Source organism: Capra hircus, chromosome 26 (assembly GCF_001704415.2).
Source record: "Capra hircus breed San Clemente chromosome 26, ASM170441v1, whole genome shotgun sequence".
Classification (NCBI taxonomy): domain Eukaryota; kingdom Metazoa; phylum Chordata; class Mammalia; order Artiodactyla; family Bovidae; genus Capra; species Capra hircus.
Window position 1 is genome coordinate 29,813,206 of NC_030833.1, and position 20,528 is coordinate 29,833,733.

At 55.5% G+C, this 20,528-nt stretch overlaps 1 protein-coding gene across 1 annotated transcript; it reads left to right on the plus strand.

Moving 5' to 3' along the window:
• On the plus strand, positions 268 to 20,109 carry PDZD7 (PDZ domain containing 7). Its single transcript, XM_018041121.1, is given in 17 exon segments — positions 268 to 326; positions 1,259 to 1,643; positions 6,286 to 6,426; positions 6,735 to 6,909; positions 7,701 to 7,877; positions 8,114 to 8,261; positions 9,422 to 9,482; positions 9,858 to 10,262; positions 10,718 to 10,915; positions 13,027 to 13,077; positions 13,673 to 13,848; positions 17,321 to 17,412; positions 17,538 to 17,629; positions 17,802 to 17,873; positions 18,380 to 18,985; positions 19,284 to 19,384; positions 19,795 to 20,109. Coding segments are annotated over 16 exon segments (3,030 nt in total). The 5' UTR covers positions 268 to 326; positions 1,259 to 1,423.

Below are 20,528 nucleotides of genomic sequence, written 5' to 3' on the forward strand. Positions count from 1 at the left end.
CTCGCCTGCACCGAACCGGTAGCGGGAGCCGGGCGAGCCGAGATCCAAGCTTTAAGTTCATAGTGCAGGATGGGGTATCAGAACTCGAACTGGAGCGGGTAGAACCCATTGGCCCCAGCCCAGTTTACAGACGGCATCCCCAGGCACCCAGGAGAGGTGGCCGGAGGGAGTGACTGGCGGCCTTCCCAGCCAATGGGAGCCCGAGGCTGGGCGGGCCAGCCCTATTCCTGCAGACTCCGCGGGGCGTGGGCGGGGATTCCCGGGCCGCGGCTCTCTTTTCGCGCCCGCAAGCGGGCGAGGCCGGCGGCTGCCGCAAGCGCGACCAGGTGAGGCGGGTCGGGAAGGATGGAGCCCGGGGGTGGGCTGCTGCGTTCTAGATTCTGGAACTGCTATGCGAGATTTGGCCCAAGGTTTTGCGTGGGATGTTGTGGGATTCTCAGCAGCAAGTCCCGTCCCCAAGGCTGGGAGAGGTTCATGCACCTCTTTAGACCCAAGGGAAGGAGGGACAGAGGAGACTGCAGCCTGGGGCTTGGAGATCTCTGGGGCCCTTGGCTGCAGCTGTCCCAGGTTCTGGAGGCACAGCCCCTGGGACTGGCCCCCAGCCCACATACACAGGAGAGGTGGTGCAGTGAACTGTCCCGGCCCAAATCTCTCACAGTGGTTGCACCCCTGCTACTAAGTCGCTTCAGTCGTGTCCGACTCTGTGCGACCCCATAGATGGCAGTCCACCAGGCTCCCCCGTCTCTGGGATTCTCCAGGCAAGAACACTGGAGTGGGTTGCCATTCCCTTCTCCAAAGCATGAAAGTGAAAAGTGAAAGTGATGTCGCTCAGTCGTATCCGACTCTTAGCGACCCCATGGACTGCAGCCTACCAGGCTTCTCCATCCATGGGATTTTCCAGGCAAGAGTACTGGAGTGGGGTGCCATTGCCTTCTCCTGCTTGCAGCCCTAGGGCCGGCAATAATCCCATCTCCACTCTCTCAACCTCTACTGAGGACTGGAGACCTACCTGAATAGATGACTCAGCTGAGAGCAGGAACAAGGGGTAAAAGAGAGGTTCTCACCCACCTTGTGGTATAAATGGCTCCAAAGTCCACGATGGTGCCTGAAATGGGCAGTTCTCTAGCCAGGGATGGGAGAGGTGAAAGACCTAAGGGTTGAACAGGATGCTCAAGCTGGGGGAGAGGGGGTGGAGGTCCTGGGGGGCAGCAGGGGCAGCATTTCCACCCCTTCCCCAATCCTTGCTCTTCCTGTGCAGGCCTGGAGCACACACTCCTGAGAAGCAGCAGAGGTTGGGGGCTCCCAGTCCTTGAGACCCTGGTTGGCACAGAAGGCTCATGGAGCCCCAGGCGTGGGGGGCCCTCCTCTTGAGGGTCAGCAGGTTCCTTCCGGACCTGCAGGGTGCCACCCCAATCTAGCCAACATGGCACATGGTTTTGCAGTGGGCTTTGACCCGCTGGGTCTTGGAGACCTAAGCTCCAGCTCTCTGAGCTCCCTCTCCTCCCGAGGCCACCTGGGCAGCGAGTCGGGCTCCGCAACGCGATACCTGCTGAGAAAGCAACGGCTGCTGAATGGGCCCCCCCGTGGAATCCGAGCCTCATCGCCCATGGGCCGAGTCATCCTCATCAACTCCCCTATCGAAGGTGGGGGCAGGGCCAGGAACTATCAGAGTGGGTAGGGGACAGCAGGCTTAAGTAGGTGAAGGGAAAGCCAGCATGGGTGGGGGAGTCCTAGGGATGCAGGAAGAGAGAGGGCCTCTAGTAACCCATAGATTCTTCCTCGTCTATCCTTTTCTTATCTTCAGACTGGTTTTTTAGTGTTGCAAGATTGTGGAGAGGTCAGAGCTGGGAGGTCTGGGCATGGAGGTGAAGAAGAGGTGTATGGTATGCTGCTGCTAAGTTGCTAAGTCACTTCAGTATTGTCTGACTCTGTGCGATCCCATAGACGGCAGCCCACCAGGCTCCTCTGTCCCTGGGATTCTCCAGGCAAGAATACTGGAGTGGGTTGCCATTTCCTTCTCCAGTGCATGAAAGTGAAAAGTGAAAGTGAAGTTGCTCAGTCGTGCCCGACTCTTAGCGACCCCATGGACTGCAGCCCACCAGGCTCCTCCATCCATGGGATTTTCCAGGCAAGAGTACTGGAGTGGGTTGCCATTGCCTTCTCCAGTGTGGTATGCTAGCCCCCAAGTAAGCAAGGCCAAGTATTAAACTGGCCCCCTCCCTCCTGTGAACTCTTCCTTTCTCCAGGCTCATTTGAGTATGACTTTTGGGGGATGGGACAGCATGAAGAAGGACATTTTTCATCAACCTGCCCTTTGTGTGCCCAGCTCTATGCTGGGCTGTGGGAGTCAGTGTCCAGATGGACAGACAGAATTAAAGGCTTCAGGTGCAAAGGATGGAGACAGAGGTAGACTGGAAGATGCTTCAGAGAATGGGGAGGGGTCAAGGGTCAGCACGGAATCCCAGGTCTGGGCCCTGAGGGAGGGGGACACCTAATCTTATGCAGTTGCTTAGTGCCGTTTCATGGCACACCTATCTTATACCAGCTCTCATTAGGTCCTGAGGGGAACCGACAGAGAACTAAGTCTCAACTTTCACCTTCCAGAAATTTCCAGTGTAGCAGGGCTGGGAGAACGAGCCATGGTAGCAGCTGGTAGTGGGGTAGAGATATCACAGGCAAGGTTGAAATGGAAAGTGTGGAATATGGCAGGTGGGCACTTAGGAGACAGAATGGTGCAGTGACAGATGTGAGGCGACAAAAAGCCGGTGAGCCAGGCAGGACCTTGCCTACCAGCAGGGGAGGGGGCCTCCCCGGGCCTGGGCTTTCCCTGAGCAGAACCAGATAAGTATCTCCAGCTGCCCTCCTCTCTCAGCCAGCAGAGCTCCCCTGGCTGGCTCTCAGACTGGGCTTTTCAGACCCTACTCTCCCCTCTGACCTCACTGGGCCCTGTCTGTCCCCTGCCCAGGCCATTGGGTGGAATATGCTGCTCAGAGAGCAGGCTTTCCTACACCAGTGGCCCAGCGCACTCACCCCCATCGTCCGCCACGCTGGCCCCACTTTCAGGTGAGCAGCAAGGCAGAATGTCACTCTGGGCATGGAGCTGGAGCCCCCAGATGAACTAGGAGACACGGAGGAGCAGAAGGGAGGCACTGCAGTACAGCCCCTGCCAATCCCATCATATTAGAATTACACCGATACCTCCCCCTGCACTCTCCATGCTCGACTATGATGCACACTGTCCCTCTCAAGAGCCTCTTCCAGCAGTTCCATGAGTGCTCTCTCCCTCATCGCAGGCCCCAGTGCAGTCAGGAGAGCAGCCTCCCTTAGCAATGATGGAAGGACTGGGGCATCAATCCAACCAATTGGTCCGTCTGGGTTGGGAGCCTGTGAGCTCAGAAGTGTCCCCTCTACCTGAGCACAAACATCCCCCAACTCACCACAGGCTGGAGCCCCTCCCCCATGTGATTTTATATGTTATTATTTAGACCCTTCCAGAGGCCTAACGTAACTGATGAGGGAGACACAGTAGAAGGGGGAACACTGCTACCCACATTGTCCTCGAGAGTTCCCACCAGCTCCTCAAACTCGTTGGGTCCCAGAGAAATGGCATTACCTTTAATCCCAGCCAGCCCCTTCTTCTTGCTCTCCTAACTTATTCATTTATTCATTATTCTGCTTATTATTTCATTCATCAAAAAAAGACTTAGCAGGAACTTCCCTGGAGATCCACTGGTTAAGACTCCGTGTTGCCACTGCAGAGGGCATGGGTTTGACCCTTAGTTGAGGAAATAAGATCAGACATGTTGTGCATTGTGGCCAAAAAAAAATTTTTTTTGAAGACTTAGCAAATATCAAGCACTGTGCAACATACTGGGGAATACCTTGGTGGAAAGAATTACTAAGTCCCCACCATGATTGACTTCCCTCGTGGCTCAGATGGTAAAGCGTCTGCCTACAATGCAGGGGACCCGGGTTCGATCCCTGGGTCAGGAAGATCCCCTGGAGAAGGAAATGGCAACCCACTCCAGTACTCTTGCCTGGAAAATCCCATGGACGGAGGAGCCTGATAGGCTATGATCCTTGGATTCACAAAGAGTTGGACTTGACTGAACGACTTCACTTTTTCACTTTACCATGATTGAAGTTATAGTCCAGTGAAAGGAGAGTGAAAATAAATAATATTACAAATGACCAAATAATGAGAAAGGATGGTAACAATCTTAAAGGTATTTGGATGATAGGATAGAGTAGTGGTTATCAAACTTCAGAATACATTAGAATTGCCTGGGGGCTCATGAAAAACTTAGTGGATCCCTCACTCAGAGCATCTGATTCAGTGGGTCTGCGGTCAAACTCCAAATTCACATGTGTGATAACTTTCCGGGGGCTGCTGATGCTGATCTGGAGAGCTCTCTTTGAGACCAATTTTGAGACTCCCTGGGAGGAGGGGGAGGGGCCTTTCTTCAGCAGAATCTCCCAGGAAGTCTTCTCTGAGAAAGTGGCACCCGAGCCAGGAGGAAGTGGAAATAGGAGGTGGCTTTACGAAGGTCTGGGCAAGAGCACCCCAGGCAGAGGGAACACTGAAAGGACTGGCTGGTGAGAGGAACAGGGAGGAGGTCAGTGTGGCCCAAGGTCATGAGGCCACGGAGGGTGGCCAGGGGTGAGTGTTGAGAGGTGGGCAGAGGGAAACCAGGGAGGGCCTAATTGGGCATGGAAGGAATGTGGAGCTCCTTCTAGAAGCAGGGGCAAGCACTGAGGCTTTTAATCAGGGCAGAGGCATGACTGTGTATAGAATGGATTAAAGGAGACAGAGGTGAAAGTGAGGAGATAGTGGGTATCTGGAGAGATGCCTGGTGGCAGGGATAAGGCACTGGAGGTAGAGAAACTTCCCTCCTCAGGGGCCCCAAGCTTCTAGGCTCAAAACCCAGATTTTGACATCCTCCTGGCCCAGGGAGCTGGCTCTCCAGGAGGGAATGAGGAGAAAGAGAATTGGAGGGCAGGAGAGCAAAAGTCTCCTTGTCTGGGCTGAGAAGGTCCTGGGACCTGCGCAGATAGAATCAGCTAGGAAGCCCCAGTGCCTCTCATGCCTCTGTCCTGCACTGCCCCTGCCTACAGGCTGCCCTTGGGGATTTCTTCCAGAGCCACTCTGCTCATGCACTGTAACTTGATTTCTCTTAGATCTAGTGTGTGTGTGTGTGTGAGAGAGAGAGAGAGATTTCCCCTCTCAAACACCTCTGAGTAAGCCTCACCCAAGAACTCTCACCTTCCCACCTGGGACCCAAGTGACCCCTCCAGTCCCCTCACTCTTCTCTAAGCAGAAGACCACCTCTGAGCTTTTGCTCACTCCGTCCCTTCATCCTTTCCCCTCCACCCACCCAAATCCCACCTTCCAAGAAGCCTTCCTCAATGGTTCTGGTCCCTAAAGTTCCCCTCCTGACTTTCCCTGTCACTGATGGAGAGAACCACTTTTGTGCTCTAGGTGCATACAAAGGCATGGTGGTGTTTTGGGTTTCTCTCCTCATAGCCAAATAGCTCCTAGAACCCTCACCTCCAGAATCACAGAGTCTACAAGGTAAAAGGAGCCTCAGGGATCCTTCCACAACATCCCAGACAGGGGTTTACTATCAGCTTGTATGCCTCCAAATAATGAGGAATTCACTATCTTTCATGGAAAATTCATTCCATTGTCTGCCAGCTAAAGGTTTTAGAGAAAGTTTTCCCTTATTAAATCTCTTCCATATAACTCCACTGTGTGGGCTTGGTTCTGCCCTAGGGGTTACAAAGACAAAAATATCTAATGCCTTTTATAGAATAGTTCTTCAACTATTTGAAGAAGGCTTGTCTCTGCTTTAAGCCAGAGAGCCAGGATTCCCTCGACTGTGCCTCATAGAATGGAATCTTTTTCATCCATCTGACTCTGACTTTTTCATCCATCTGTCTTTTTTAGAATTTGGCCTGTCCCAGTGAGTATGGGAAGCTTAGTATGGATTACACACACACACACACACACACACACACACACACACACACACCCCTACATTATAAGGGAAGGAAAACAGTGTCTTCTAGCATGGAGTCCTGTCCTGCCTGCTCCCACACCCTTCCTGCCATGATCTCAGAATCACTCAGAGAAGACTCAGAAATTAGCTGCCTATGCCCACATTTAGGGTCCTGGGTGGCTGTGCCCAGCAACCCAGCCTTTGCAGGCCCCAAGTTAGGGGACTCAGGGGCCCTCTGTGCCCAGAATGGGCAGGGGAGTCATGCCCATGTCCCCACCCCCATCAGCCAACAGCGATGAAAGTGACATCATCCATGCAGTTCGAGTGGAGAAGAGTCCAGCTGGGAGGCTGGGGTTCAGTGTGCGGGGCGGCTCTGAGCACGGCCTGGGCATCTTCGTCAGCAAAGTGGAGGAGGGGAGCAGTGCAGGTGAGTGGGACCCCACGGGTGAAATCCTGGCTTAGGATGCGACCCCCTACTTCGGTGGTATGCAGAGCTGTTAGCAGGGATGAGAGGAGAGGACCGTCAGTTTTGGAGGGGCTGATCCAGTGGGGAGATGAAAGGGTCTAATGAATAGGTCCTTGGTCCCATGGGCTGATACTCAGACCCTACCTGGGGATCCCAATCTCATTGAAGAAGCTGTATCCCAGGGAGCTTCAGGGATGGGAGAGGCTCAGCCTCAACCTGGGGGACTTCTCCCCAGGGGCCCCTGCCCACCACCCCCTTTCCTGATACAGAGCGGGCTGGCTTGTGCGTGGGGGACAAGATCACCGAGGTGAATGGGCTGAGCCTGGAGAGCACCACAATGGGCAGCGCTGTGAAGGTGCTGACTGGCAGCAGCCGCCTGCACATGATGGTGAGACGCATGGGCCGCGTGCCGGGCATCAAGTTCTCCAAGGAGAAGACCACATGGTGAGCAGGCCTGGCCTCCACCCCCAGCCCAGCACCACCACCCAGAGCCATGGTGGGAGAGACCTAGAGCCCAGGGCTTCTGCACCTCCCATCCCCTGGTACTGGAAACACAGGGATCTAATGGTCTGACCTTGAAATGAGAAAAGGCTGTGTCTTTCCCCCAGCCCTCCTCTCAACACGGTGGCCTCAGGCCCCAGTGACCCTGCCCCTCTATGCTATAGCTGCTGCAGACCTGGAGACAGGGCAGTAGCTCTCTCCCGGGCCCAGGGAGGATTTAAAATAGAGCCTGGCAGTTCCGTGTGTGCCTACTAAGTCACTTCAGTGGTGTCTGACTTTTTGCCACCCCATGGGCCACAGCTTGCCAGGCTTCTCTGTCCATGGGATTATCCAGGCAAGAATACTGGAGTGAGTTGCCATGCCCTCCTCCAGGGGATCTTCCTGACCCAGGGTTCAAACCTGCATCTCTTACATGTCCTGCATTGGCAGGCGGGTTCTTTACCACAAGTGCCACCTGGGAAGCCCAAGCTGCTGCTGCCTCGGGCCTGAGGACAATATAGTATCTCTCCCACCTGGGCCTGGGGAGGATTTAAAATGGGGCTTGGCAGTTAGGGCTGCTCAATAAAGAAAGATTTCCGTGGTTTCCCTAACTTGATGAAATCTATGTCCCAGTGAAGATCTCAGGCCCCGCAGAGCAGTTCCTCCTTTCCTGCGCAATTGTCTTGGCTGCTGGGGGAGCGGGGTGGGTGGTGGTGGATGGGGGCCCGGGCTGAGGGCCCCGTGTGATTGTTCAGGGTGGATGTGGTCAATCGGCGACTGGTAGTAGAAAAGTGCAGCTCGACACCCTCCGAAAGCAGCTCAGAGGACGGTGCACGGCGCATCGTCCACCTCTACACAACCTCCGATGACTTCTGCCTGGGCTTCAACATCCGCGGGGGCAAGGAGTTTGGCCTGGGCATCTATGTGTCCAAGTGAGACTGGGGCAGGGGATGAGACGGAGTCGGGCTGGGGCCTGGGAATGCATCAGCAAGTGGATCCTGCCCAAAGACATGTCCCGGCGACCTAGGTTAGGGATAGGATCTGGAGAGGGGCCGGGGCTCACCAGGAGGAGGGTCAAGGAGTTTGACGAGGTCATCCCTGTGTTCAAGTGAAGAGTCTGGAATGGGCGGTGAGGGGAGGCATCAGATTGCCCCTTTCCTGACCCCAGAGTGGACCACGGTGGACTGGCCGAGGAGAACGGCATCAAGGTGGGAGACCAGGTCCTAGCGGCCAACGGTGTCAGGTTCGATGACATCAGCCACAGCCAGGCCGTGGAGGTGCTGAAGGGTCAGACACACATCATGCTGACCATCAAGGTGGGCAGGACTGTGGGAGTCAGGGAGAGGCCAGACTCTAGGAAGGACTTCCCAGACCAGTCTAGCACTTAATGCTGCCCATTGCTGTGCCACTTATGACTTTCCACAGCCTCCTGAGAGGCAAGGCAGGCATTGTCCTATCTCTCTTCACAGGAGAAGGAACTGAGGCTCAGAAAGGCAAAGAAACTCAGGAATCAGTCATTTACACAGCTGATCAGTAGCAGGACCTAGTTTCAGCCCACCTCCCCCACCCCCAGATGCAGTGGCCAGTGCCCCTTTGTATGAGTGGTGGAGGTCTTGGAGGGTAAGGAGAAAATGTCCTGCCCAGAAAGGGACATGGTAGGATCAGGACCTGGATGGTGGGTGTCCTAGGGCACAGGGCAGGACAGAGATTGGATTTCAGGGGAGGTACCTGAATTCATTATTCATGCGGGTCTCACACTTGCCTAAGGATCAAGTCCTTCTCACCCTGGCTCCCACAGGAGGTGATGTCTTCCTCTCCCCAGGCCCCAACCCTGGCCCCTGCCCTGGTCCTCTCCTTTCCAAGCCTTCATCCTTCTCCCCATTCAGTGCCTCCTCCGCCATCCCCCCACCACCTCTATTTCCCACCTCTCCCACATCCCATCTGTCCCTTTCCTTCCTCTCAAATTATCCCAAACATTCCTCTCCTCCCACTCTGCCCTCATTCATTCATTCAATACTTTTGAGTACCTACTATATGACAGCCATTATGCCAGGTATGGGGTGACAACAGTGAAACAGATAGACGAGGTCTCTGCTGCTGGAGGGAAACAGACAGACTAGATGCATGTGGATTGTGACGGCTGTTGTAAGGAAATTGATGGAGAGGTGGGATGGGGTAATCTGGGAAGGCCCTTTTAGCCAGGGGGATCTAAGGAGGAGACACCTGAAGAGCTGGCCATAAGATGAGCTGAAGGAAGAGAATTCAGGAAGAAGACACAGCACGTGCAAAGTCCTAAAGTGTAGAGGAAGTTGGCACATTCAGAAATGAAGCGGCTGGTGTGGCTGGAGTATGAGAGCAGAGTAATTGGGTTGAAAAGTTGACTGCTGTCCCATTGCTCCCATATTCTTACCCTCTCTTCCCACTCCCTGCTCACTCACTCCCCTCTGCCCTCCTATCCCCACCATACCCTCCCCAGGAGACCGGCAGGTATCCTGCCTACAAGGAGATGGTCTCTGAGTATTGTTGGCTGGACCGATGTAAGTGACCAACTTCCCGAGGTTGGAGGGAAAGGGCCCTAAAGTGGAACTGGGATCTCTGAAGAATAAGTGGGAGGGGCACCAAAATCTCCTCGGGACTCCTGTCTCTGGGCTCCCCTCTAAGAAGTTGCAGGTTCTGATCCAGGCTCTCCTGGGGGCAAGTCTGGGGGTGGTTGGAGAAGTGCCTTGCCTAAGGTCCCGCAACCAGTTAGCAGGACTGCTGAGTAGTGGCTGGTTCCCGAGACCCCATGCTCACAACCCCGCTGCCACCTAGCACTCCCACTTCAAGCCCACGAGTGGGCTGCAGCCCCGGCAGGGCCCCAAAGCCACCCGGCCAGGCCTCTGAGATGCCCCTGCCCTCCCCACTGCCCGCAGTGAGCAACGGGGCGCTGCAGCAGCTGTCCCCCGCCTCGGAGAGCAGCTCCAGCGCCTCCTCCTTCACCTCCAGTGCCCCCTACAGCTCGGCTGAGGGCTCCCTGCCCTCAGACCGCATGGATGTCTGCCTGGGGCCTGAGGAGCCTGGCAGCAGCTGGGGCCCGGGCTGGGGGCGGGCGGACACAGCCATGCAGACGGAGCCGGACGCGGGGAGCCTCGTGGAGACCTGGTGCAGCGTGCGGCCCACAGTCATCCTCAGGGACACCGCCATCCGTTCCGACGGCCCACCACCCACCCGCCACCTTGACTCTGCACTCTCTGAGTCCCCCAAGACTGCTCTGTTGCTGGCCCTCAGCCGACCCCGGCCCCCCATCACCCGCTCCCAGAGCCACCTGACCTTGTGGGGTATGTGGGGGACAAGTTGCTGCTGCTCCCCCCAAAAGCTCTGGGTCCAAAATCTGTCTTGCACCCTGTACTGGGCCCCAAACTTTCCTTTGCACCAGGCTTTGCCCAGCCATAGCTCCAGAACACACCCAGATCCTGCTTTGGGTTCCATTTTAAACTAGTCCTGGGCCCCAAACCAGCCCTAACCCAGACCCTCCATCCTTGGGCTCCCAGACCTGTCCACACACACACACACACACACACACACACACACACACACACACACTCCTTACATAGTTGGAGCTGTGGGTGGGGATGAGGTGGGAAGTTGGAAGAGGAACCCCATCCCCATCTTCATCCCCACCTCCCACACGGCTGCAGATCCTGTCTGCCCCCGACTCTCCCTTCTCTCTGCCCCTCCTCACACCCCTGCCCCTAGTCCTTCTCTTCTGCCCACCCCTCCCTCGTGTCTGCAGAGGAGAAGAAGCAGCGGAGGAAGGAGAAGTCAAGGTCCCCTGGGGAGAAGGGGGCCCTGCAGCGCTCCAAGACCCTGATGAACCTCTTCTTCAAGGGAGGGCGGCAGGGGCGCCTGGCAGGGGATGGGCACAGAGAGGCCTGGACGCTGGACAGCAGGAGCCCAGCCAAGCCCCGCCCTCACCTGGACCTGGAGAAAGGTAGGTACTGGGTGGGTCAGACGCGAGGACAGAGGAAAAGTCGACTTGCTATTCCACAGCTCTGAGTCTGAATCCTACACTGGCTCATCCCAGCTGTGAGCCGCCACCCTGCCCTGCAAGCCACATGAGTAAACAGGAGTAATAATACCTGTTGGTGCTAGTGGTAAAGAACCTGCCTGCCAATGCAGGAGACATGGGTTAGATTCCTGGGTCAGGAAGATCCCCTGGGAAAGAAAATGGCAACCCACTCCAGTGTTCTTGCCTGGGAAATCACATTGACAGAGGAGCCTGGAGGGCTATGGTCCACAGGGCTGCAAAGAGTCCGACACGACTGAAGCAACTTAGCACACACACACACAATACTATTTCTTTAGGAATAATGATGAATCAGTGAATCAGTGTATGTTAATCACTTAGTACATGGTCTGACATACAATAGTTGCTCAGAACATGTAGTGGTCCTTGTTGTACTGCTTCATCTTCCCATTTTACAGAAGGGAAAACTGATAAGAGTCACAGCACAGACAAGAAGACCTTGGGTCAGATGCCCATGCTCTTGGTGCTCTTGGGAGGCAGGGCACTCCTTTCCTAGAGCATTTGGCTTCATCTCCCCTGGCCAGAACTCCACAGGCTCTAGCCAGTTCTATTTTTAAACTTTAATTTTTTTTTTTTTTACTTTATAATATTGTATTGGTTTTGCCATACATTGACATGAATCTGCCATGGGTGTATATGTGTTCCCCATCCTGAACCCCCCTCCCACCACCCTCCCCATCCCATCCCTCTGGGTCATCCCAGTGCACCTTGTATCATGGATCGAACCTGAACTGGCTCTAGCCAGTTCTAGAACCACCTAGAGCAAGGCCATTGGAGAAGGAAATGGCAACCCACTGGAGAATCCCAGGGATGGGGGAGCCTGGTGGGCTGCCGTCTCTGGGGTCGCACAGAGTCGGACATGACTGAAGTGACTCAGCAGCAGCAGCAGCAGCAGAGCAAGGCCATTTCTAGACCAAGGCCCAGGCAGGAGGGCCTAAACAGGCTTCACTCATGTCAAAGGCTTCCTGAGGACTCTTCCAGAGAGCATCTCTTCTCTCTGGTGAGGTTCAAAGGCTGGACCAAAAGTGAATAAATTGAGACTCTTGGGGTTGTCTGTGAGAAAAACTTAATTCAAGCTAGCTTTAAAAAGCACTTCTTGGTTCAGCTATGGATGTAAACTGGGTCTAAAGGTTTAAACAGTCTCCTCAGCCATCTTCACTCTTCATCTTTTGGTTCCTCTTTCCCCTGGTTTGTCTTCATCTTGCTGGCTTTGCCTCTTGAAGGTAAGTGGTTGTGCCACTGTTGCTTAGCAACCCCGGGGGAAAGAGCCTCTCCTTAAATAGTTCCAGATGATGTCCCAGGCTCTGGTTTGCCCAGCTGGGATCACATGCCCAACACATCACTTGTGACCTGGGAGAGAGAGAGGGTGCTTTCATTGGCCAGCCTGGTTCATGTGTCCACCCTGGAGTACAGGGACTGAGAATGCTGGGGGTGGGGGATGGGATGGATCCCCTGGTGAAATCAGGGTGCTGTTTCTGGAAGGGAGAGTGAATGTTGGGTAGGCAAAGAGGGGATGGGCCTGCCCCTGCCTGGGTCTCATGGGAGAGACAATCCCTTCAACTCAGGGCAGTCTAACCCCCTCCCTAAACTCATCTCTCTTTTCACAGCCCCCAAGGCCTTTCTCTCTCCTGGTTCTCTTCCCAGTTCTCTGGCTACCCCTCTCCCTCTTCAAAGGCTCCTCTTTTTCTCTCTGTGCCCTGAAGGTAGGTGATTTGCCCTTGGGGTTCTTCCATCCATTCATTTGCTTTCCAATGGACCTCTATGAGCCGGGCACACACTGGGCCCTCTCTTGATCCAAAGCCTTTACTCCCTCCCCACTGCCTGTGAATGAAGCTCCTGGCCTGACCTTGGCCTTCAAGACCCGCCTCAATAGCCTGGCCTCTTGCTTCCCAGTCCTACCACATTCCAGCCTTGAACTCTCCATTCCAGCCCATGATCCAGCTAGTTCTGAGTCCCCAACCCCCATTTTCAGATGGGAGACCAGGGCTGCAACTGAGCCTCTTTCTTCTTCTTAGCAGGGGGAGTGGGGCCCGTGCAGAAGTTTGTCACCTGGAGGCTGAGACGTGGTAATGCTTGCTTCCCCCTTCTGAGCCTGGTCTACAATAGAGCTGCAATGGGGTGCATGTTGGGGGTGCTAAGAGACTTTGGGTTACTCTCATGGTCAAGCATGGGGTATCAGACAGATTGAGAGGTGCACATCAGGGGCAACTAAAAGAATTGGCTATGCCTTCCAAGAACATAGGGTTACAAATAGACATTGGGGTGCATTTTTTGAGGACTTGGAGCTTAAGCTGGGACTCCCAAAGACAGATTTTTGGGGAGATGAGGGAGGGGGCCTTGCTAGAACTTCAGTGGTGTAGACTAGCATGACATTACATGTTCAGGGGGCCCAGGGGCTCTGGGCCAGGGCTCAGCTAAGGAGCAGACTGGGCTAGGGATCTGGGATGGGGCCTCAAAGGCCTGAATTGGAACTCCAGTGATGGGCAGATTGCTGTGGGAGACCATGGCAGGGAGCATCCGGGCTAGGCTGGGATTCCGCCTGGGGAACCTGGGACCCTTAGCCAGTCTATTCTGGAGTCTGACCCCACTGAGGAGAGCCCCTGCCTTGGCTTCTGATGGCTCCTGGCTCCTTCACTGTATCCTTTTCCTCCTGCCCTGCAGACCGGGAGAGGGGCCGGGCTCTGCTCTCTGCCAGGTCTGGGAGCCCCTCCAGCCACCTGCCCAATGTGGATGAGCGGGTGCAGGCCTGGGAGAGCCGTCGGCCTCTGATTCAGGACCTGGCCCGGCGATTGCTGACCGATGATGAGGTGCTGGCTGTCACCCGCCACTGCTCCCGGGTGAGCCACCAGCCCACTCTCAGCCCCAGTACGTGGTCACTCAGCCACCCAACCCCTCATTCATTCAGGCCACTATCTGCGTTTAACACTGTGAGCCTAGTGGTAAGCAAAGCAGAAGTCACCCCTGTGACATGGTTGCTCAGGAGTACACACAGACACATGGATACACACACTGAGTTTACAGTCAGGAAGGAAAGACAGATAGTAACTAGAACCTAAGCACCCACAGAGACAAATCATGTGAAGTCTTATGAAGGAAAAGGTCATGAGAAAATAACCTGAGGCACAAACTAGATGGTGTGGTCTGGGAGGGCCTCCGAGAGGAGGTTATATTTAAGCTGAGGAGAGAAGGAGCCAGACCAGCCAGGTGATGAGTTTGGGACCTCAGTCCCTGCAGTCACCTGCTCTGTTTTCTATTCTCTTGTAAACCTCAGCCTTCCCCAGCTCATGCCTCCTTCCACTCCTGGGTCAGCCATCAGGCCTGGCCTCTCCCCTGTTACCCAAGTAAGCAATCTTTTGTTCTCCCAACATACCCCAAGCCTCCCTCAATATCTGCACTGTTCCTCACTGTTCCTTTCCACTTCAGACAGAAGCAGAGGTTCCCACCGTAGGGTTGAGGGTAGATTTGAGGGAGTCTTTGTGGCCTGAATGTTGGGGAGACTGTAGGAGGCATGGGTCACTCCCTCCAGGAGAAGTGGAAGTCCCTCTCCTCTCCTTCCGTCTCAAGAAGCCCCAGGTTTCCTGCGATGGGTTCCCTATACTGCATCTGCATCAGTGCATGCGTGATCCTCTGTACCAGCGCAAACGGAAGAGTTTCAGGAAATTGTTTGTGGTTCCCCCCCACTCCCTCACCTTGGTCAGGGTGGGGCTGTGTTATGTCTGTGTGATGTGTACATTTGTTTATCTGGGTTTGTGTTGACTTGACTATATGATTTGGGCTTCCCTGTCCGCTCAGTGGTGAAGAACCCTGCTGCCAATGCGGGAGACACAGGTTCGATCCCTGGGTCAGGAAGATCCCCCGGAGAAGTAAATGGCAACCCACTCCAGTGTTCTTGCTGGGAAATCCCCAGGACAGAGGAGCGTGGCGGGCTACACTCCATGGGGTCGCAAAGAGTCAAGACTTAAGGACTAAACAACAGCACTGTATGATTGTATCTGTGTGCATGTCACTTTCATGCATTGGAGAAGGAAATGGCAACCCACTCCAGTGTTCTTGCCTGGAGAATCCCAGGGACGGCAGAGCCTGGTGGGCTGCCGTCTACGGGGTCGCACAGAGTCGGACACGACTGAAGCAACTTAGCAGCGGCAGCAGCATGTCACCTGGAGACTGAGGCCCAATACTTCATGCAGCCTTTTCCCAATGCTTGATTTACAGCAGAGCTACATGTGGAGATGCATGTTGGGGGCAGCTAAAGGCCTCTGGGCTAAATTCACTTGAGTGTCACGCTCAGCTTAGTGTGCCAAGTAGGGCTGAATGTACCGTCTTTGTAAGCCTGCGACACTAGACTCTGGCCACCAGGTGGCGCTCTGTATCAGTTTCTTTGGATGCTGTTCCCCCATCCCTCTGCTCCTCCCTCCGTGCCCAGACCGGGAAGGCCTCTCCCAGAGCCTCGTAGCACCTAGGCAGCAATGCCCACCACCCGAGTCTGACCCAAGCCCCACGCATACCAAGAGATCAGACCTTCGGGGTAGTGTCCTGGCTGGAATGATTAGTAAAGCTCCCTTAGATGTGTGGTCCTGAACCCCAAGCCTCCCTTCTATCTCCCACTCTGAGCCATCTCCCCACAGCCTACCGACCAGGCATTATAAACTACCTGTCTGATCACTTTACAAACTCCCCAAACCCTCTTGCAGCCTCCTGTCTTTGGCAGAATAGAGTACAAGTTCCTTATCCTCACATTCAAGGCACTCCCTGATTTGACTCCCCAGCTCACTAACCTCTGCTTCCGCACGGTCACCATGTCATCTTCCTTGGGTAAAACATGTAACATGGTTTATACAGGCTAACACTGCGCAGCTCTAGGAGCACCGCCTGTACTGCAGTCACAGCCCGCACAGCCTATATCGAGGCCCCTTCATGTACCCTGTGTGCATGAGTGCGTGTGTCCTCTGTCCATGGCATTCTCCAGACCAGAATACTGGAGTGGGTTGCCATGCCCTCCTCCAGGGGATCTTCCTGACCCAGGGATCAAACGCCCATGTCCTGGATTTTCTGCATTGCAGGCGGATTTTTTACCCACTGAGCCACAGGGGAAGCCCTGTTAAACTTCTATGAACCCATTACTCCACATCACCCTTTCTTCTCAACTTTCTTGTATTTCTTTCATTTATGCATAAGAGTCAGTGTAAATGCCACCACCTCCGTGAAGCTTTCTCTGATCTTCCCGCTCTCCTCTGAGACTCCCTCTGAGCCGTCACCAGTGGTTTGTAGTTTACTGGGGCTTGTGGCTCTTTGTCGTTGTGTCCCTACTGCCCAGTACAGGACCAGGCACTTAGTGGATGCTGAACGCAGGATTGTGGACTTGAAGTGTCTGCACATATGCGATCGGTTCTCTGCCATTACGTGTATCTCTCTCCAGACAAAAGGGGGTGTATTGTCCGTATGTGTATGTGCGAGTCCCTGCAACTTTGTGCGCGGTTTAGGGCCACACACACACGTTTAATTTCCAGCTATTTGTGAATGTCTCACTCTGGCCACCAGGGTGTGCTGTTTCCCAGTGTCCTGTGTTTGCCGGGGATGCTCTGTGTGTGTCCGTCGTGGCACTAGGGGGCAGTGTGCTATCCAAGTTGGGTGACTCCCAGTATTCAGTTTGTCAGTTTGCGACGGTGGGGTGTGGCTGGAGGCATCCGGGCAGTGCCAGGCAGAAATGCCTCCACTACCCTGGCTAAAGACTGGAGAGACTTTCTATAGGGCCACTCCTTCCCCAAAGTCCCCATTCCAGCCTTGAACAAAGCCTAATTTGTCGGTCTGTATGCAGACACAAGCTGGGACAGCCAGGCACACAGCCTAGCCTTTGGCTCAAATTCCTTCCTTCAGCCTGGGAGGTGGGGGTGGGGAGGAGAGTCCACTCCCTGCATATCCTTTTCCGGTACTGTAGTAGGTAGGAGCCAGATTTCTCAATTTTCAATTTCTCTTCACACTTCCTCATCTGTATGGCCTGGGGCAAAGTCCTCTCTGAGCCTCAGTTCCCTCATCTGTAAAACAGGAATAACTGATGTCATCTCTCAAAGTGGGAGACCATGTGTAGAAGGCCTAGAAAAAGGCCCAAAGCTGTTATTGGTGTTGCTGTAACCGTTCTGTCATTATTATTGCACGTTCCACCCAGTCACCGAGTAAGACCATCCTGTGAGCAGCCCGGGCCTGGGGGAGAACCTTTCCTAAACATGGGGACCCCCACATGCCCAGGCATGCCCCCTCACCGGGCTCCGGAGGTCCCTGCTGCTATCTGACCTGTGGTGCCTCTCTCTGCAGTACGTGCACGAGGGCGGCGTGGAGGACCTAGTGAGGCCCCTGCTGGCCATTCTGGACAGGCCGGCAAAGCTGCTGCTGCTGAGGGACATCAGGTGGGGAGGGCTTGGGGGCAGGGAGGGGACCCCCGATACCTCCCCTAACCTCTCCAGGGTTGAAGCCCCTCCAGGCCCCCCTGGAACTGAGCCCTGCCCACACCTCATCTCTTACCCTCCCCCAGGAGTGTGGTGGCCCCCACAGACCTGGGTCGCTTCGACAGCATGGTGATGCCTGTGGAGCTGGAGGCTTTTGAGGCCCTCAAGAGTCAAGCAGGTCAGCAGCCAGGGGGCAGGACTGAGGCTCCTGAGCCTCAAGTGGGGCTGGGGGCAGGCGCGGGGGTCGGGGGGGGGTGGTGCTCCCAGGGGAGAGGGGCAGAGACGCCTGGGCTTTTTCAGCTGTGTCCCTCAGGGAGCCTTGTTCCTAACCTGCTCTCCTCTCCAACCAGTTCGGCCTCCTGCCTTGAGACCAACCCGACAAGACACACTACCCAAGCGTCACCTCATCACCCCCGTGCCTGGTCAGTCAGAGTCCCAGAGCACAGGGAGGGGGCACACCCCAGGGGGACTCGGGCAGGGAAAATGGGCATTCCACCCCTGTTCCCACATAGGACTTCGTGGCTTCAGAGATACGTGTGGTGTGGTTCCCTGAAGGGAATCCCTCATCTGCCAGGACTATTTTTATCACGTCCACTAACCATCTGTACTATTATTTACTTACTAATTGGTTTTAAAACCCACTCACTTGTTAAATCATCTCATTCTATGCAATAATCTCTGAGAAATTACCAGCTTGGGTGTGGGAGTCATATTTTTACTCAGACATGATAAAATAAAACTGTAACTATTCCAATAGAAAGTATTTAAATACTTTTGCAATAGAACGGGGCAGCGTCCCTCACTGTGGGACACACTGCCGTAAGAGCACCCCCAGGTCTCCCTACCCCCACGCAGTGAGGACTGGGCTCTGGCCAAGCAGTTTGGGCTGTTGAGGAGAGGGCAGCCTGACCTTGGCCCTCTTCCCCAGACAGTCGTGGCGGCTTCTACCTGCTCCCTGTGAACGGCTTCTCAGAAGAGGAAGAAGATGGGGAGCTGAGGGAGCGGCTGGGGGGCCTCCAGGTCTCCCTGGGTGCCTCTGCCCCCCGCCACCCTCATAAAGGGATCCCCCCTCTCCAAGACGTGCCAGTAGATGCCTTTGCCCCACGCCGAAGCGCCTGCACACCCCCTCCCCAGCCACCTCCCGTGGCTCCCCGGCCCCCGAGGCCTAACTGGCTGCTGACCGAACCGTTGACCCTAGAGGACCCTCGGCAGAGCCGGAGCCAGGGCCCAGCCCAGAGCTGCAGCCGTAGCCGTAGCCGTAGCCGCAGCCGGGGCCGAGGCAAGTCCCCGGGCCGCAGGCACTCCCCATCCCCGGCACCCATCCCCACTCCTAGCACAGCCAATGGGCGCTACCACAAGCCTCGAAAAGCCAGGCCCCCTCTGCCACGACCTATGGATGGGCAGGTGGCCAAGGCATGGGGCAGTCAAGGGCCCTCTGAGAATGGAACTGGCAGGACAGGTGAGGAGACAGCCACGAAGGTCCCTAGTGGGGAGCTGAGGACTGTCACGCTGTCCAAGATGAAACAGTCCTTGGGTGAGTCCTGGCAGGACGGGGCCTGGTCGGGGGTGGGGGCTCAGATGTGGGTGAGGTTGGTGGGCTTGGTGTTGGGGTGTGACTTGGGGACCTGGGACAAGGGAAAGAATCAGGGTATAGTTGGGAAGGTCTAAATTTGGGAGGCTTAGGATTCGAGTGAGTTGAGGATGGAGTAGTAGTAGAATCCGGGGGTTGACTTGGGGGGCTCTCTATTTGGGCATGTGTCCTGGGTTCTCCAGGGAGCTCTAGGCTTTAGGGATGTGGCTGCACTGCACCCAGTGTTTCTCCCTCTCACTAGGCATCAGCATTTCTGGGGGCATTGAGTCCAAGGTACAGCCCATGGTGAAGATAGAAAAGATCTTCCCCGGGGGCGCCGCCTTCCTCAGCGGGGCCCTTCAGGTGAGTGAAGGGCACCCAGACCCACTCTTTAGGCCCAGATCTGAATTCTGGCAGGGGGCAGGACCAGTACATGCTCATCTTCCAGCCAGACATGTGTAGACTAGGTTGTGGGAGGAGGCTTGGAGCAGGGGGTTAAGCTGCAGGTTGAGCAGACCTAGGGGAAAATCTGTGCCCTCATGCCAGCCTGGGCCTGAGGCTGGCCCATCCTATTCCACCCCTAGCCCCAAGGGACAAAAGACCATTGTCTGTGCCCCACCCTGCCCCCATCGGGCTCTGGACACAAAAGTCCCATTGTCCATCCCCTCCGCCCAGTTGGGGAGGAGTGTCCCAGCTGGTGGAGGTGAGAGGTTGGGAGTGGGGTGGTGCTGACCTGAGGAGGGAGGTCTGTGATTCTCTCACCCTCATCCCAGGCTGGCTTCGAGCTTGTGGCCGTGGATGGAGAGAGCCTGGAGCAGGTGACGCACCAGCGGGCAGTAGATACCATCCGCCGGGCTTATCGAAACAAGGCTCGGGAGCCCATGGAGCTTGTGGTCAGGGTCCCCAAGCCTGGCCCACTGCCCTTGCCCTCTGACTCGTCAGCCCTCAATGAACAGCGGCTTCCTGCTGACCATTCCCCTGCCCACTGACCCCTTGATGGCACTCCAGCTGCCTCCCAGAACTTCCCATTAATGCCCTTCCCACCCAAACCTAGACCCCTCCTGCTGACGCTGGGCTTCTCCAGCTGACCCCAAGCCCAGGCCTCTCTCCAACCCTCCTGCCTCCTGACACTAATCCGATTCTCCCCAACTATCCCATAACTCTTCCCCCTGACCTCGGAGAATCCTCCTGCCACCCCCCAGACATCACCTAACCTCTTCAGGCTTCAGGAACCTCCCACTCCTGCCTGCCTTGCCTTCTCCACACCGGTGGCTCAGACCCCCCCACCTCGCATCTCCCTCCCCAGTTGTCACTAGGGCTCTGCCCGGTCCAGATAAACTCAGTGTCAAGGACAAGGTGCTACTGGGTAGCCGTGTCACCAGCTCACTGCCCCCAACTCCCCAAGACAGGAAGAGGACACCCAGGGTCTGGAGGTGGGGATTGGTATGCACTTTGTTATGATTCCCTGAAACAGTGAGGGACAGGGACTCTCAGAGATGGCCCTCAA